Source organism: Triturus cristatus, chromosome 11, assembly GCF_964204655.1.
Source record: "Triturus cristatus chromosome 11, aTriCri1.1, whole genome shotgun sequence".
NCBI classification, from domain to species: Eukaryota; Metazoa; Chordata; class Amphibia; order Caudata; family Salamandridae; genus Triturus; species Triturus cristatus.
In genome coordinates, this window is record NC_140594.1 from 1,126,214,250 (window position 1) to 1,126,233,499 (window position 19,250).

The 19,250-nt window shown below is 44.0% G+C and overlaps 1 protein-coding gene across 2 annotated transcripts in view; it reads left to right on the top strand.

The window, feature by feature from the left end:
- LOC146786173 (prohibitin-2-like) overlaps nucleotides 1-16,345 on the top strand; it is a 69,947-nt gene extending 53,602 nt beyond the window's left edge. The window contains exons 9-10 of one of the 2 annotated variants that reach the window (XM_085635721.1): nucleotides 4,357-4,433; nucleotides 14,951-16,345. In XM_085635721.1, coding sequence (XP_085491847.1) covers nucleotides 4,357-4,433; nucleotides 14,951-14,990 — 117 coding nt within the window. In that variant the 3' untranslated portion in view covers nucleotides 14,991-16,345. Of the gene's footprint in view, nucleotides 1-4,356; nucleotides 4,438-14,950 lie in introns of those variants that run through there. The other variant, XM_085635722.1, reaches the window with a different exon arrangement.
- Nucleotides 16,346-19,250: the final 2,905 nt, after the last annotated feature.

Here is a 19,250-nt window from a genome sequence, read left to right on the forward strand (position 1 = left end):
CGCCAACCCATCACAGAGTTCCTCTGCTCTTAGAATACATACCCGTGGTGGACAATGATTTTGCAGACTTCCTCAGTAGGATGCAGCAGCAAATCCACAAGTGTGAACTTCACCCCCAAGTTCTACTCCTAGATTTCTGCTGTTTGGAGTTCCCCCACATAGACCTTTTTGCCTCCTCCAAAAACACAAAATGCCCAAACTGCTCCTCCAGGATCCCACAGTCCATGGGCAATGCATCACGGAGGAATTGGTCAGGAATATTTGCATACTCTTTTCCGCCTCTCCCACTTCCTCCATTTGCGGTTTGAAAGCTTCAGCAGACATCCCTCACTCTCATCCTAGTAGCCGCTACCTGGGCAAGACACCCCTGGTTCACCACTCTCCTCCACCTGTCTCTAGTGCCCCATCGGAAGCAGCCCAACTGTGCGGATCTTCCCTCTTTCAAAAACAGGGCACACTCTGAGACCTTGACCCCAAACATCTCAATCTTGCGATTTTACTCCTGAAGTGCTAGAGTTTGGGTACCTTAATTTGCCTTCAGAGCATATGACCATCCTTAAAGAGGCGCATAAGCCTACCACCAGAGCCTGCCATGCAGTCAAATGGAAACAGTTTGTGCGCTGCTGTCTCCCTAGACATATTGAACCTCTCAAATCAGCAGTTCAAGACATTCTCTGCTATCTGCTTCACTTGCAGAAGCCAGGTCTTGCTTATACTTCTGTCAGACTGATCACTTAGCCGCTGTCGCGGCTTACCTTCAAAACAGAGAACACACTTCACTTTTCAGGGTCCCTGTTACCAAGGCATTCTAGGTGGAGTCACCATACATCGTGACTCGAAGACTTCTTCTAAGCACAGCGTGTAAATCTAGAGCACTGCATGCCATGAACAGATGCTTACAGGGTAAGTTGCATGCATCCCCTTTGACCATATTCAACATCCTCCATTGTGGAAGAAAAGGAATGACTGAATTGTGAGTCAAAATGGATCTCAGTCTGACGCTTGCTCTGTTTTCACAGTGCGTACGCTGTAAAATGCATCCAAGCAATTACAGAAAATTCTGACCTCATTGTTCCTGTTGTAATAGAAGGTTCTTCTTTAAAACTACACTGAGTTGATGTAACCAAAGCCATACTATTGGAGTGTCTGCTTAACTCCTTAAGGGATTCAATCCTTCTGCACCACCCGCAAAGTGTACAATACTACCTCAAGGCTCGGACTCTCTTCTTGTTACATAGGCAGTAGAGTGGTCTTGAATGACAACGAAAGGGCTTTGAAGCCAAACTCCAACAAGGACAGGATGTTGCATTTCTAGTCTGAGGTCAGCACTATTCTAAACAAGCTCTCATCGTATTTACGGACCTGGCAGACTGAGTTGTCAGACACTCCGCAACAGATATCAAACCGAGGCGGTGCACATATGATTCGAGGCTATCCCTCGCTTTGGGTGGGGGATGTAATAAACACAAATTTGCACTTGCAGCCTCTAGGACACTGCAACCTGTGTGGATGTGAACTAGACAGTCTTCCAAATATAGCCGCAGCTGAAGACATGAAAGCACCAGACACTCTTGGGAGTAGCCGCGCGCTCTATAAGTACCCAGTAACATAGTAACATAGAAATGCCTTCCATCTGAGTCCAGGCTGCATTAGGACTCCACTTCCATTTTCACATTACCTAGGAATGACACAGCAAAAATGTTAATTTCTTCCAAAGGACTTCTACAGAAGGAAGCACTATCCCTTATCAAAGTGTGGGGGTTGGGGTATAGAGGCTGAGCGAAAGTCTACTCTTTTCCATGAGTCTACTGAAAGATCCCGTTAATACCAAAAACTGATTAAGTTTCAGCTCTAACATATCTCCTGAACACATGCAATGAGAGACTATTTAAACATTGCACTGCTGATTCCAGACTCTCCTATATAAGGAGGCATTTTTATCTGCGTTTTAGGTTTGCAACATGTCTCTGTACATATTCCTATGCAGAAAAGACACCCGTTATCGGTTTGATGTGCTTTCTTTAAGCCTGTGGGTTGCCATATGAATATCACAAAGGCCTTAAAAGTATTAACAGCTCATACTACCACACTTTAAATACAAGTCCATCTGTTGCACACCGAATCATCTTCGGCTGTGGAGGCCTTGTGAGAAAAAAGATGTTTAAATATACTATTGCACGGGTTATACTCCACTTTCAACAGGTCAAGAATAGAAATTCATCCATACCAATGGTTTGCTCCACACATGGCCAGACTGTAGCAATTAAATATATTTTGGAGTGAGTCTGCAATGTGTAAAATGCCTCTGCCGCCTGGCTTTACAGTCTGAGGCGATTGTAAGAGAGCATTTGTAGGTCCGACATCATGCCCTTACTCGTACCCTTACTCGTATTGATGGTTGGCATACTGTTGGTCTGATCTTACTCTAGCACCTCCATTTAAAGGTCCCATGATCTATTTTACTTCCCTTTAATTTATTTTTGCATGTTGACAATTTGTGCATATTTCTCATGGTGTCTCTATCCACGATGCAACCTGCTTTTGTTTGCATTAGCCCAACTGCAATATTGGCTATTTATTGCAATCCCTTAAGTGTAAATGTTAAACTTGTGGCATCTATCATTATCTTCTGCAATAATGGGTTGGTAGACATGAGTGCTTGTTAGGATGCATTTGGGTTGCTTTAGAATTTTGATATTGTTTTATGAGCAGGCGATCTCACGGTTTCTCTGTAACTTGATTGGGGAACCAGTTCAGTTCTTGTTGACTTTGGGTAGCATGGCCTAATATTATTGCACTAATTCTAAAGTGGGCTGCAGGGATGAGGGCTGCTTTTAATGGAGTAAGTTGAAGTTTCGGGCTAAATTCCAGAATAGAGATTTCATGTCCAGCATGAAGGGGGGTAAGGTGTGATCCACAGTTTTGAAGTTGTCTGAAAGGGAGAAAGACCTCACTCTCCTAATGAGTTTAATTTGGTAATGTGCATTGTTGTGTAATGCTGTGGCCAGTAGAATTTGGGTTCTGTCTTGCATGAAGGCCAGGGATTTAGCAGTATTGATGATGGTAGGTTTGGAATTTAGTGTGAGAGAGGCTTGAAGCCACAACTCTTTGACTAGGGTATAGTATTTTGGAGGTGAGAGGAAAAGGAACTTAGGGCCTCATTATAGTTGCGGCTGGACAAGCGTCCCACCCCTATCATCGCGGGCAGAAACCATCCGACAATGAGTAGGCGTTACCACCTGCCCTTTTCGGATACGACCACCTTGCAAGCGGTCATAAGATGCGGTTTTCTAGTGCGGCTTGTGCTGCGGCCCAGGAAATAAAGCATTTTGTGCACATCCATGAACTGTGTGTCAGGCACCATGCGGTACCCGGCACACACCGTGCATGGGTGTGTGGGGCTCTACATGTGCCCCCCAGGCCAATTAGCAGTGGCTCACGTGCTGCGTTTTGACTGCTGGTATCGCAATCCGGTCGTCGGATCGCTGCCCTGGATGTCGGGCAGACCGCCACCATCATAATGACATCATAATTAGAGCTTTGGTCTTCTGGGTAAGGATATTCTGGATTGAATGACTCAGATTTTTCTATAGGTTGACTGTAGAAGTAAATTTTAGGAACAGTTGCTTGTTATCTACAAAGTGTCCCAGTCGGGCTTCAGGTACAGATTGAATATCCTAGGGGAAAGGATTGAGCCTTGATGGTCTCTTTAGGTAAGGGAAATGAACTTGACAGGAGGCCTGCCAGTTTTATTTGTTTGGGGTGATTGGTTAGATAGGAGCCAAGCCTCTCAAGACAGCCTGCTTCGCCTTAACCATAGCTCCACGATTTTAAAGAGCGTTGCATGGTCGAGCGATCAAATGCCTCTGAAATGCCGAGGAGGAGGGGTGGGTAAGGATGCTCCATCTTCATGTAGGTATAAAGAGGCATAGAACTAAAGGAATCGTTCAGAAAGATTTCTATTTTAATTGCTGAAGAGATGGTTTTAGCAAGAGAGGAAGGATAGGGGCAGGATTTACATTTGTACTATCATACTGGTTTATGTTGCTGCTTATCCACGAATTACTGTCCATATAGCAGGAGATCTTGAAAAGTCCATATATTTCTGGATGAAACTTGTGTTGACCTTTGGAATATCGAAATGGGCTGTAGGCCGTGCATCTTCAGCTGAAGACCGAGGCAACTTCCTTTATTCAATACAAAACCTGGACTACTTTGGTTTGTAACGAATGACCTGTACTACTAGTGCCTTCCTGGATTGATAGTCAAGGAGTGTTAGGCTATTCCTGATCTGTCTCTGCTCCCACGTCATGTGCATGAACCGATGTAGCTTCATTTCTCTTTCTCTCTCCACAGCTGGCAACCTCGCAGAACAAAGTGTACCTGAACGCGGACAGCCTTGTGATGAACTTGCAGGAGTTGGCCTTTGACAAGTAAGAGAATCAGTCAATCGAAACAGAATGGAGGGGGGGGGGGGGGGGATAATGCAGCATTTGCATCGGAATCACACCTGTCTAACCAATTTGGTTAAAACCCATTGGCTCTTGAAATCTCGTATTACAATGTCCTTACTTCAGGGTATCTTCTGGTTGAGGTGCAAACCAGGTGTGATTGATGGTAATGACTAGGAACTTTCAATAGTCAAATAATGTGCTTGATAGACCAGGAAAATGTGAAAACAAAGGTTTTGTCTTTACAAAAGTTCAATGCCGAGTGTGGAACCAATGAAGCCATCATTAGTCAGACTGGACACAGAGGAGTTTACATGTGCCCCTGCTGTGGTGCTACTGCTTTTCTAGTGAATAATATTCTCAAGCTTGAACTGATGGCCGGTGCGGAGGCCCTGCACCTGAATCCGCTCTTTCCTGGTTTGAAAAACGAAGGATGCGTGCGCTTTATATCCTTCTTGCAAATGGAGACGCCTTGTGCTCTAGGAGAAACCATGCTTGTTGAATCTTACCACTTTTGGAGTGCAGCAGTAGATACTGAGCCAGCCCCCCCCCCCCTCCTCCCCCCACTGCTCTACGCTGTTACGAATACAGTGCCCCCTCGCTTCAAATATTACTCCAAGCAACTGTACAGCGCCGGAGGAGGATCGCAGGGACAGAGAGATTCTGGCACTTGCTGGCACTAATGCACCAAACCATAGATTTTAAAAGCCCAAAACCATCCTGGAGCTAGTGACCTCTTGAACCAACAGTGTTCATTAGCATGCCTGGCCTACCCCGTGCCTCTGGTTCAGACTAGTCTTTGAATATTGCCCACCACTGCTAGTTGGCCCACCACTACGGAAAATATGGGACTAGCAGACCCTTGTCACTAATTTCTCAGCATGAAGTGTAAAAAGCAAATTTGTCAGAACTGAAAGTTGAAAATGTTAAAACTATCCTGCAGAGAGCAGCTGTGCTTTCTGGTAGGAATGTACTTAGTATGGAGCTGCCAAAGAAGGCAGAAGTTTAAATTTACAGAGGTGAAGTGTCCTCCTAGCTCACACCAATCCCCCGAAGTTGTGCATGTTTCTGATCACTCATTCCTTTTCACACGTCTACACATTCATAATGATTCATCAGTCCACAGCGAGGAGCAGCACATGCAGTATCGCCAAGCTGTGACCAAACTAGTTAGACATATTAACACGGTTGGGGCGGCTGAGCCCTTCTCGTCAAGCTAAGCTGCTGAGTGTAAGTGGACAGATAGATGTCCCATATGCATGCTATGATTCAATCTTTAGTGCTGTTTGCAGAAAAAGCAGAGATTTTGAGGCTGTTTCCACGCCGTCCATGTGGAGTGGTCTTTTATTATTAGTTTGCAAAAACATTCAATATGAAGGGTTTGTTTCCTGGGAGATCAATGTTACAGGTCAATGATTGGTTGTTTTTCATGAACTGCAGCTCACGATTGGATCCATCAGTTACCTCTCTGCATCATTCTGCTTTTATATCTGTATATAAACTAGGGAGTTTAAACATTATATTTTTGCCAGCAACACATGAGAGATTTATTGCAAAAAGCTTTTTCTGTTATTTTTCTTTGGAGTATTTCTTTCTGGATAAATCTTCACCAGGGAAGTGATTTATTTTCCTCTTGCAAAACTTTTAACCTGCTTTTAAAAACTTTTATAGCTTCGGGAAATGATTCTGTGTGTTTGGTTCACACACTAAATACATTGCACCCATTCCCCCAATGTTTTATGATGGATGCAGTTCAATCAATACATTTTACTCACATTTCAATAATATTAGATAAGTACTTGCTCAGCCTTTGCAGGAAGTCTCCTGACCCGTTTCACCCATCTTGAGACTCTTTGGAGAAGGTATTTTCTTCATTTAGACAAGCTTTCATGCTGCTTCATGTAGCATTTTATGAAGTAACAGACACATCATAGGTGAAATTGACTTAGATTAATAATGAATGTCACGAAGATGGCAATTTAGCAAATTTTTAGTAACCTTAATGCAAAACTTCAGCTGCTACATAGTGAGCGTGCCTGGGCACCTGTATTAAACTTACATTTTATTGATGGAAACATGACAAATTAACAATATGGGATATAAATATTACAGGTAGCGTTGTTCATATTGGCATTGGCACGCCTTAATTGACGCAGAATGTTTTTTCTGTTTGAGTTCCTGTTTACCATGGGACAGGGACCACATACCACTAATGTGTAGGGTGGTCTGTGATTAAAGTCTAAAATAAATGACATGAATTGCGCTCTTTCCTGGACGCCTTGGTGTGAGTTGAAACCCAGAGAGCCCGTCTCGACTCATCTGCCTCAAGCTCCTCATGCAGCTTCCTCATCACACATGTGCAGCTCTAGAGGTCTTTGGTGCATCTCTGGTTTTCTTGAGTTCTGCATCCGAGGCCATAAACATCCCACAACATCAGTGACACTGATACAGCCTGCGCCCTCGACACGGTCCATGTGCTCATCCCAGTTGCACCTGCTGGCTCTTTAGATATGGGTGATTTATGGCTAAATCGATCTTCTTGCCCCTCCATCGCCAAGAAGTACCTGATAAAGATTTCTAATCAAAGATCCGTATTTTGATCTTAAACACGCCCTTCTACCAGATTCTTTTAAGCCATCATGTCTATGCATTGGAGATGCTATGCTGTCCATTGCCCCTGCTGGAGAACAAGGACATCTAATCCTTGTAAACTTCAAAAGCGCACACAGAACACCATGTTCGTGAGCAAGCTCTGTAGATTTGGAGTAAGCCCCATCTGAGTCTGACATGTATCATTGGGTTAAACTCACACCACGGGACTATCCCAAAAACTAAGGGGAAGATGAACCTTTCTGGAAAACCATATGGGTTTTTAAAATTGCCCTCACCCACTGAACAGTGGCATGCTTCATCATTTTTTTTTTTTTTTTTTAAACAAATTTTATTAGTTCATTGAACAAAATGCAATCAATCCCCGTCCCCCATAGTCCGCCCCCCAGCCAAATCAGGACATCTTGCAATAACCATCCCAGCACATAAGCTACATCTGTACAGCATTCACCCCAATAATGTCCGTTCTACTAGGTAGTGCATCCACAGGAGTAATCCACCATGAGTGTGCGAGATAGCCAAAATACCCCCCACCCCATCCCCCAACATCCCCCCCCCAACGAGCCCCTCCTCCCTACCCACCCACCCAAAGTGGCATGCTTCATCATAGGGCCAATAACACAGCCTCACACAGATCAACGCTCAGGGTAGAGGGCATATTATGACAGGTTTTAGAGGGATTCCTATTGCAAAAAGAATGATTAAAACTGTCCAAGAGGGTACCACCGTAATTGTATTATCGCCCCCTTCACCCCCCCCCTCCCTTGGCAGGATTAAAAATGATTTGGGTATATCAGAGAAACATCCCTGTTTCCCTGACTGCTAGTATTGACATGTTTCAGCCTTAGACAAATGCCCAACTGGGACATTGGCCTTCCTCAGGATACAGGTCACTTTAATAAACTCCCTCCCAGTCAGTGACGTATGGTAGGTTTTGATTAGCATGTGATGATACTTGCCCCTTGGAGACACACTTCAGAGAAGTACCTACAAGAGTAATAAATAGGGGAATCTTGATTAGTGCTCGACTGCCCATGATCGGACGCCCCACATTCCCTCCATAAATCCACAACCCTTAAAAAAATGTATGAAATAATTGTTTTAGAAATTAAACATGCAATCACATAATTTAATAAGTTAAAAAAAAGTTTTGTAAACATTTTTTTAGTTTAGCTTTGACATAATTAATACATTTATTGATGAATGAATGAATATCTCAATTTAAAGACTACAGACCCAATCCCCCAGTACACCCCACCTCCCCCCCAAAAAATGTATATAACAAGTAAATGCTGTCACGCATTACAATCAATATAATATGTTAATTATAATCCTATTGCACTTAAAAAATAACACTTCCTACCTAAACCACCTCGGACCCATTAAGTAAGTTTCAAGTAAAAATGTATCCAGGTTTATAATTTAAAATTCAGACATACAAAATAAATTCCAATTATATTTGCATAATTACTATGCTGCTCTAGCAATATAAATTTGTATATATTATTTAAATTACTACACACACAATCCTGCAGTAAAAACTACAACTCAAAATTAACATTCATTACATGATTTCAAATGTTTTAAACATGTAACCAAATAACAATAAAAATGAATGTAATATTAAACATGTTAATCAGCTAACATTTATGTATAATTTGAAAAATTAATACTCTTACCCTACAATCGCCCAATAAACCAAACCACTTGTAAACAAAATAATGTATTACTCTATATGCTTTACAGAAATAATTCAAACTAAATTTCACAATAACATAAATGATTAAATAAAAACCGTGCAATACAGTAAAACATAATAATTTTATAGTAAGTGATATTATAAACTGTTTTGTTATTGTAAAAAAAATGTGTATACTTACCTTCAATATTTTTGTCATTGATATTTTTGTAGTCCTAATATTTGGATTACCATACTATAGTCGGATGATATTTTAGAGTATATATTTAGTTGAACAACAATGCCTTCTTGCTAATGGATTTCGTCAAGAAGGAAACAATTGGTTAATATTAAACATGGTAAAGAAGATGCAGAGCACGAACGTCTGCTTTCTAAAGACCTTCTCAACTTTGATTCCACAACCATTGGCAGCGATTTCGCCATTTTGTAGTGGTCGCATCTCAGTTCCTTGGACTGCAAGAGGTGGCCCAGGAGAAAGTAATCTGTGTTCTTACAACACTTCTATAAAAGGAATACGCCACTTTCTGCCTCTGTCATGGGTTTCAGTTTTCACACTTGTTCAGGGTTTAACTCATTTACTTGAAAGCACAAGAGTCTGAAACACACGTCTGCATGGAATATAGGTCTTTGTCCCGCAGTCTTTTTTTCACGCATGGAATCACAATGATTCCGCATACCATTACTCCGCAAGTCGGGACAACTACTTGCGGAGGGGGGGGCGCTGGATGGTGGAATAGTATAATTTACTATTCCAACTCCCCTAGTTTGCGCACAGACTGAAGTTGTTTCGACTTGCGGAGTAATGGTATGCAGAATCACAACGCGGTCGTTGTAACGACCGCGTTGTGATTCCATGCGTGAAAAAAGTTTCGTCATAAACGTTCATTACCGTCTGCATGTAGTGGGACTTGAGAAGAACAGAAATGAATGAAATTCAAGAGGTGGGTGACTGAAATGTTCCATGTTGATAATTCACCATTCCCACAGTAAGTTTGTAGCCACCTCAACTCAAGAGTTCCCTGCACAGAGAAGAGTTTGGGAAGAAAACAAATGCAAATTAGGGGGAAATGAAATGTAATGTCTCATATCTGTCTCTGTAAGACATCAGGTAGGCTCCATTGTCTTGTTTTAATTTGTTTTAGACCCTGCACACTGGCTACACAGACACTGGTGGTACACTTGACAAAATTGGTGTTCATTAGCCTAGTATATTGGGTTCCAGATCCTGTTCAGCACACACAACATCCAATATAATGCATAGATTTACTCCTTATACAGCAGACAGCAAACGCATCATGTACTATGGCCAGAAAGAGAGAGTCTGAAAAGTGTTAAGAAAATGCCATGATTTTCTAATACTGTCATTTAAGCATCCAGGTGGGTTGTAACTCTTAGCCAACATAGTTCCTGGGCATGCCTTATCCTGGGAGGTCACTTTGGTCGATCAAAACTACCAGTGAAAACGAATTCAGTATGTAACTGCTAATTTAGGATCATAGCTGCTATGAGGATTCCATCCTGACCAGGTTTGCTCTCTCAGCAATGTGACTGTCGATCCCAGTGGCAGCGGTGTGGCTTAATTTGAGGCTTTGCTTCATTGCTCATCGACCTCCATATTTCCAGCTTATCTATTGTTGGCACCTGCCTTGTTCTTCCTGCTGTGATGCAAAACTTATTTTTACTAGAGGGATGGGTTCCAAAGTTCAGATGCTTCAAGCTGCCTAATATTGCTACACTTACTCTGATTTTGCAAGGTATAAAGTCAGTTCTAAAACTATGCAAGTTTAAAGTCTCAATAAATGTTGTCAAGGCAAACTCAGAAGAAGGCCAAGTATTAAGAATCTGCATAATTCCCTTCAATAGATCTTGCATCAAACACTTGTAGCACCATTAAGACGCCCACATTTTGTGTGAAAATGTCTAAGGGTTGGTCACCTGCTGCAAGTGGCCAACTTTTCTAAAAATATTCTGCCTCTGTTCATTACAGTTCTCCTTCAGACACTCTGGAATATTCGATATTGCTCACATCAGGCTTAGTAAACAACAAGGGGGACAATGAGGGCTTGATAAAGGTCCATACTTGCCCTGGGTAGAACTAGAAGACAAAAGAGGTACGGTGTTCCTGGGTGGCAAGTTTGGCACCTGGTGAGTACTCGGAGTGGTGGGGAGGTGGGAAGTACCTCCTTTCGGAACTAGGGCCCTCACACACTCAGCAAGCTAGGTGTCATGCTTCATCATATGGGTCTTCTCGTCGAGCCGACGCTGCAATGCCCGACGGGCACCCATAAAGGGGCTCTTTATCGGAGATCTTTTGTTCCTTGCCGTATAGGTGCTGTGGGTGTGAGGGGCCTAGTAAAATGTAGATGTGGTGTGTGGGTTAAAACTGGTAAGGGAATCCTCCTATAATTATTATTCTGGAGAGGTCACAACCTGATTAAAAAGTAAAAAGGAGGACGACTATTTTGTTTTAATCTGACAAAAATTACGCTCTACCCCTTAGTGGTCAACATGTTTCTCGCCTATAAAATGTCTCTAATAGATCAGTTGGCGATTCCTCAGGACCTAGTGACAAAATGAAAACTATCTACAGTGTGTGGTGTGGTTCTACATACCACTTCTTCAACTTGCCACCCAGGAACACCGTACCTCTTTTGTCCTCTCTCTCTCTCTCTCACTCACTCACTCACCAGGCTTAGCCTTTTACCTTGAAGTGTTTCAGAAAGACTCTAAGCACTTGATTCAGGTGCCCCCGAGAAACCTTTCAATCTAGCAATGGACGTTTGTCCCTGTTCACTCCCAATCCGTGTTTCCAGTCTAACTTCCTGGACAGAGACTTTTGGCCTCTAATATTGTGCAACTACACATTTCTAAGAAAATATGCTTCTCCTGCAATGGGTAATTGTTAACACTGTGTAAAGAGGGTGAAACTATGATGAGTATGTCCTTGGGGAGAAGTTACTTAACCTTATAACAGTAGTTATCCCCAAGAAAAGTACACACAGTGCATCCGCACGACTCTTCGCCATTTGCTTGGGATCAGGTGTGGTTGAGTCATGCTCGGGGCAACAAGCCTTAAAGCGAGTCATGGCACCTTTCCTTTACACCTTTTTTGGAGCCTGCGTCCGTACCACTGGAAGGCAATTGATGAAGACTTATAATCATGAGTAATTATATAGTAATGTGCTCTGTACAGTTTCACACATCCTTTCATTTTCTCTCTACCTTTGTCCATCACTCTGTAGCCCAGGCTTTACCAATTTGTTATAGTTTTTGAGTGACCTGTCTTGTTTTGTTTAAATTATTCCAGGTTTCGGTCTACCTCCTGGCACCCTATGTGTCCTCTCTATCGAGAAGTACCGTGACAGGGTCTTGGGTTGTAGGTGCGTGGTTATCAATTCCTCCACATACAGGTCAGCCGCCGGCCCCTCTGCCCGTTCCAGAACATCTAAAATTCGTATGTTATTGCGACGAGCCCGACCTTCATAGTCATCAAGTTGTTGCGCCATTCGCTCCTGTCCATTCTGTAATTCAGCCACCTGCGTGCGAAGCTGGGAAGTGTCAGTTTGCAGCGCTGTCGTAGTAATTTTGAGTTCTTTGACCCTTTCGTCCATTTTACGAAAGTCCGCTCTTATAAGTGATACCTCTACGGTAACTGAGTCCAGTGAAGTGCGCACTCCATTGATAGCCGCCATGACGTCGTGTAGTGTTGGTTCTGACCCTGATTTAGGGGTATTTTGCGCCTCAGTTTTGTCCATTTGATGCGCTTCTCTGTCGTCCCCTGTTTTATTCCAGGCGAATTTAGCAAGTTTATTTTGCGCATTGGCTTTTGGACCCCTGCCTGTTGCCATTTGTGCACCTCGAGGTCTCTCAATTTGATAGTAGAATGGCCCTAGGTATTTCCCGCGGCTTACCCAGCAAGGTTGGCAATCTCGCTGTTGGCCTGTCTGGTTTCCCCAGGGTCCCGCCTCACCAGCTTTCTGAGTTCAGGCCTCTTCTTTCAAGGGCACTCACTATGCACGGGCACTCCGCGCCAATGGGGGGGGGGGGGCTCAGCAGGCCAATTCTTGCTCGGCTTCTATTCCCACTAATCTTTGGTCTGGCTGTGTATTGTCATGGAGCGTTTCCACCACACCGCTCGCTGCACATGGTTCTGAGTTGTCTCTAATTGGTCCTCTCTGGTTTTCCGGAGGTTACTGGAAACTCCTGGACAGAACGGGGGAAGGGGGGGGAGAGAACCTCTTGTGCTGTTCTATAGGTTCGCCGCTCCAGGTGATAGGGTACACTCGCACCCTCCTCCCAGCTCGCGGCCTGTTTCCTCTCAGTACAATGAGGCTGCTTCTGGGACCCCCGAGCCCTGGGGATCCCTCTGTCCGCTGATGAGTGGGCCTCTGCACCCCTGCCTATGGTGCCCTCGTGCAGGCCAGGGCTCAGTAGGATTTACCCCTCGTCACTTCAGGGCCCCAGTAAAACTTTCCAGTATTCTTGGGAAAGGGTACCCCCAATCAGGCCCTCTGTAGCACAGTGTCCCAGTTGAGCGGGTAATTGTTCGCCTCTCGCAATGTGGGGGTCAAGTCTCAGTCCGCACGAGGATACGAGGAGTGGAGGTGGGGCGGGGGGGAAAGGCAAGCCGCTAGCTGTGGACGGCCTCGCCTGTGTCTGCAAGTGTATAATAATGCCCCCGAGTCACCAAGCACCCCCCCGCCCCCCCCCCCCCCCCTCCCCCCTGGCTCCTCTTTCACAAGGCTCTCTAGTCTGGCATGGTTCAGTCCGGGCCTAGCGGGCCCACCGAGCCGGGGCCTCAATTTGCAGCACTAGCCCCGGAACACCCACCTCGATGTTGCCGGACAGCCGCTGTAACGATCCGGACCCCACACACCTCTGCCTCCGGGCCAGCCGCTCCCTAAGTCCCATACTTTGATCCACAATTCGCCGCGATGGGCTGCAGCTTGTCGATGCTACCAAGGGCCGAGCGCCACCCTCGGGTTCCCGGGCGTCGCCATGTTGAGTCCTCCGATGTCCGATCAGCTCACCCGGACATGCCTGCGAAGGCCCTGCCCACTCTTAATCGTCCGCCCCGGGTGTCACAGGACGTGTCTCACTCTCGACGCGGGTTTGAATTTAAATTTGGCACAGGATTTGTCAGGATAGCAGGCGGGGATGCGGGCGCTCACCTAGCTAGCGGCCATACTCGTCGGCTGCTAGCCACGCCCCCCTGGTTCTGTCCGCTTTTAACACCCTATGGGACAACGATCCTCCAGGTGGTGCGGGTGACCACAGAGACTTTCCTCTTTGTCCTTCACTGTGCTTGCTAGGCCTCCATGAACGTTCGCCAGCTAGGAAAGTTACGGATAGGTTTCTGGATCTGGCCTTGATCCTTACCCACAGGCAATTGACCATAAGTTGGAAGTCTATTTTGGTCCTGATGTCTAGCGCTGGTGATTTGAGTTGACAAAGTGGGTGGACTGTGAAAGGGAGGCGATCAGCGGAGAGGAAGTGGAGGGGTTAGAAAGGTACCAATGCTATCTGAATGGGATACCATTTTGTTGGCCTGTCCGCATATGGAACGAGGGGGCCGGACACTTGAGGATGACTCTGTGTCGGCCTTGGGATTTGGAATGTTGAGTCTGGCCATGGTTCACTTCTTTGTTACCCTGCTTTGCTTATCCAGCCCTGTTGTGTGTGGGGGTTACTGGGATGAAGCCCTTTGTTTGGTCCTGTGCTTCCTCGGCTGGGTATATTGACGCTTTTCTTGGTGCTCACTGTAACTTTGTTTTATTTTATTGTGTAATTTGCCTTTCACGGACCAGTCTCTGCATTAAGCCTGCTGGCGACTGTGTTCTTATACACATTGGTTTGTTAAGATGTGTTTTTAAAACCTAATAATGTATATTTTTAAAATGTTTCCCATACTGTTGTTATTTTGAAAATGTTATGCTTCATACACAGGGCAGCTCACACTAGTACAAATACCTTAATTCTGGAATACCTAGGGACATGCCTTTTCATCAACTTGTGTTTTTTAGGAATTCTTGGGACACCTCCTTCCATTTATGTACTGCTTTACAGAAGTGCTTATTTAACCCATTTACTGTTCTTACCACTCACTGATTGCGGGCACGTATATATGGCAAGTACGGTGAGTTTCTGTTCAAGAATAGTCTTTAATAGTTCTTTTTTGTTTCATTTTCAGGGATATGAATTATGTTTCCCTCACGCATCAGAAGAAGTAACTTGATATGTGCTGGAAGTTTGATTGTGGACTATGGAAGAATGCCTCCCCCCTACTGCTCTACTATCCCAAGTCCAATCTCTTAACTCAACCTGAGGAGATCTGAGGCACCGATGACGCCTGTCCTGTTACGAAGCAGGAAATTACACCAGTAGCTGCTCTGCCCAAGTTAAATAGCGAAGGCACACCCGGTCTTGAATTTATTTTTTAAAAGGGCTCTTGACCGTGTGCAGCTGGAAAGAAGAGTTTAGAAGTAAACTTGGATATTACAGTGACTATAAAGCTATCTGAAACTTTTGCATATTACATCTTTACCAAGCTGATGTAAGAGAGATGCCAAGCATTTCTTGCAGTGGGTTAACCCCATTCATAATTTTGTCGATTACTTTGTTACCGATTCTTGACGAGCATAGATATTGTTTTACTCACTGACAATTCTGCATGGCCTCTTTCTTCAGGAGCTACAGTATTCTGTCTTTGGTGCAGACTTTCAGGACTTTTGCTTGTTTTTCTAAAGCCTTTGTAGAAAGTGACTGTGTGCCTCGTAGTCGCCGGAGCACCATGTATCCCCGGCTTTGTCTAACAAGCTCATGCATTGTACGAGTCTTGGTGCACTTGAGCTGGGCTAAAGGATTAGATTGAAATGGTTTCTAGAAAGAAAGGAGGGGATGGGAAATATGGTGTCTCAGCATCATGTGATCACTTTTACATTACTTGACATTGCTGTTACACTTTTTTCTCCTTTAGTTCTGTTCTTTCCTGTACGGAGTAGCAGACCGTACTCTGAATATTTAAGAGGGCGTGTACATTCCTATGGGGCATACAGTTTAAAATATCTGTGAGGCCTCAGATAAACAAAGTGTTTGGCGTCTTTTATAACTGGTGGAGCTCAAAGCTATCCAGAATGTGAAGAAAATAGACATCAATTAAGTATGGTTTGCAGCAGGCTAAGAGGCCTTTATCGGTGTGAGCTTCTCAAGTATACCAAGAGAGGGGCATGAAGTGAATTCACACATATATGCTGACATTAGACCAAATATATGATTCATACTCTGAGATTTGGAAAGACAACATGATGGAATCCATTGTTTTCCTTCCAGATGTCAGGATGCCATGACACAAGTCATGGATGTTGTGGTTTTTCAAGCTGGGTTTCCTTACTCCAACTGATCCACCGCACACCTGCTCATGACCTACTGGTGCTCTTTACTTTTTTAGATTGCATCCATACTGAGTCAAAGCAGAGCTGTTTCTGAATTTGTGGCTTATAACGAATCATTCTCATCCATTTAAACAGTTGTCAATTTATTGCGACGGTACCAGACATTAAAAAGAAAATAAACATTTCTGTGTTTCCTTTTGCTTGTGTGTCCCATTTCTAGGGCTATGCACAGATGCTGGCTAAACTCGCCAGTCCAAATTTGATATCTATTCTTGCCTTTCCCCAATGGGTTTTCTATTTTGGCGCCTCTTTGCCAAGCCTGCCCCACGTCTCCCTTTACTATCTTTATGGCAGTGGTGCATGTTTATCCGCATACGTCGGGGTATTTATATCTCACTGAAACTAAGGCAAATTTTGCTGGAAGTGTACATTTGTTATATTCTCTATAGTCCTTCTAGAATCGGAAGTACCAATATCTTTAACTATGGTCTTTAATTTTCAAGTTTGTCAGGCACACTTAAGCTGGACGATTTATCCATTTCACCACTATATGAAAGTTGTTTATTAAGACATCTATCCATTGTGGCTCTATCTATATGGGTGTCTCTTGACCAAACAGTAATTCCTGATAACTTATTACTTGGTGTTTATTGGTTAACACTGAAAAAGTACCATCATTTGGGAAACATGTAATGGCTGAAACTATACTTGTACAGATACCATTTAGAAAATAGACGTTGGTTAAAGATGTAAGTTATAATAATTTGGAGTTCTGTAAGGACTGCATGAAACATAACAAAGAAGTACTAGCTTTAAAAATAATTTTGGGGGAGAATGTATTAAAACACCTTGGAGGGAAGGGGTCTGTGGAGAGAGCACCGGAGATCGCTCTAAAACAACTTGGTCCCCTGAATGTAACCTGCCTTGTTTGTTTAAAGCATTTCACTTTATTCGGTCCCGACACAAATATGCCACTTTATTTGAAGCAGCGGAAATACGCGTAAATTAAAATATACGTTCTTTTTAATTGGGAAATATGTGTTTTGCCACAGTTGCACATATCACTCCACACTACAAACAAAATATAATCTATTTCAAGAGTCTTGGAGCTTGGAAGCCATCACTAAATACCTACCTGCCAGTTTTTTAAATAATAATGCCTCACCAAGCACATCTGAGCAACTTCCAGCAGGTGGATCCTTTGAAAATGGATCAGACACTTAATGGTGGCACTTCCTTACCTTGATGTGTCTGCCCTGTAGAGACTGAAACGACTAAACAAGCTTTGACCAATCCAATCATAGACTCTTGTGAAGTGAAAGTATTTCCCAAGCTTGACTAACACTCCTCAGCGGCATAGCATGTGCAAGCTTCCCTGATACACAGAGTGCAGGCAGCGCCAGGGCCTGGTTTGTTAGACAGCACTGACTAGAGGGGCAACAGCCCTTTTGAGCCCTGATAACCGGATGACCTTAACTCTTTAAGAAGGGTCCTGGAGAGCGCTAGGAATAGTGGTGTTTAGGGAACTACCAAATAAATTCATGTGAAAAGGGGTGATATTATAATTGTGCAGTGACATCATCACCTGTATAGCCTCTTGTGGGCACTGTGGGACACTTGCTGCATCGCTAATATCCAGGAGTGGATGGTGTAAATTGATGGATGGGTGAGTACGTGCATGGGGTAGAATGATGGAGTAAGTTGAGAATGGTTGGGGAGCAGGGAGTTGGTGAATGAATGCATATGTGGGTGGTGAAAAAAATGGATGGATGGATGGATGGGTGTGTGTGTGTGTGTGTGTGTGTGTGTGTGTGTGGTGTGAAAGTTAGATGAATATGTGGTAAACTGGATGGATCCACAACAATGAATAAATGATGAAATATATACCACTGCTGACTACGAAAACCACATCATAACCTAAAAAGCCAAGTTTTAAGAAGTTGACGGAATGGAGATTTTTAATTTGATGCTGACCAGCTTGATTGGGAAGTGAATCCAAGTTTGTGCTGCCAAGAACAACAAGCATTGGCATAGCCAATAGGTCTCGCCTTTGGGACCTTATAAGTATTTAGTTATCCGGCACAATATCCTTGGTACATCAAGTGTTGCATGGCTAAACACTTATAAGGTCCCAAAGGCGAGACCTATTGGCTATGCCAATGCTTGTTATCGTAGACGTGGTCTATCAGATCTAGCTTTATCAAAAAACGAGAGGGGGGGGAACCAGGGAGCCAGTTAATGGTCCAGTGTCCATGCTCCCCAAAATGACATTAATAACAAATGGAGGACACTGTTCCAAAGGCAGGGTCAAAACATTTCACCCATATGCCTTCTGCTAAGAAGAAGCAGAAAAGAAAAGGAAGTCCTAAATAGGGCGGGCCCATCACACAGGGGAAAGAACATGTCTTGCCTCATGTTGCCCTCACACACCCCGAGGGGTGTCATGCTTCATCATCGGGCATTTGCTCCTCGTTGGGCCGGCGCTGCAATTCCCAACGGGTCCCCCGAAGGGTCGCTTTATCGGAGATCTTTCAAGGCATGCCGGATGGTGCATGAGGGTGTGTGGGGTGTGGGGCCTATATAAGGGTAACTAGGTGCGTGCATAGTGAATTGATACTGACAAAGGGTAACCTGTGAACGGTTATTTTAGTGTAATAACCCTGTTGGCAGAATAAAAACTCTAAATTAGAGTATAATCCCAGATGGCACATTATGCCTAGGTATCATAAAAGGTCAACATGTTTCACGCCTCTGTTGCCGTTAAGGTCATTGGCGCTTCTTCAGGACCAGGATATAAAAAGAATAGTGAGGTGCACGTGATGATTAAGAAAAAATTGAATACCCAAACTTCTCGGCAGGGCGGACCATTATGCTGCTCCTGCCCGAAACCTAGGACAAGAAAGGAAAGAAGAAAGAGGACATATATAACGTGCATTAGACTAGCTTAATACAACGTAGTGTGCCACAGTCGTGTGCACAACATATCAATGTCACAAAAAAAGATCAAAAAGACACAAGGCCTCAATGAGGATAACAAACTCCCTCGTTAAACTCGGAGCGTGGGGGGAAGGCCCAGACAAAATATATATATATCTCGCG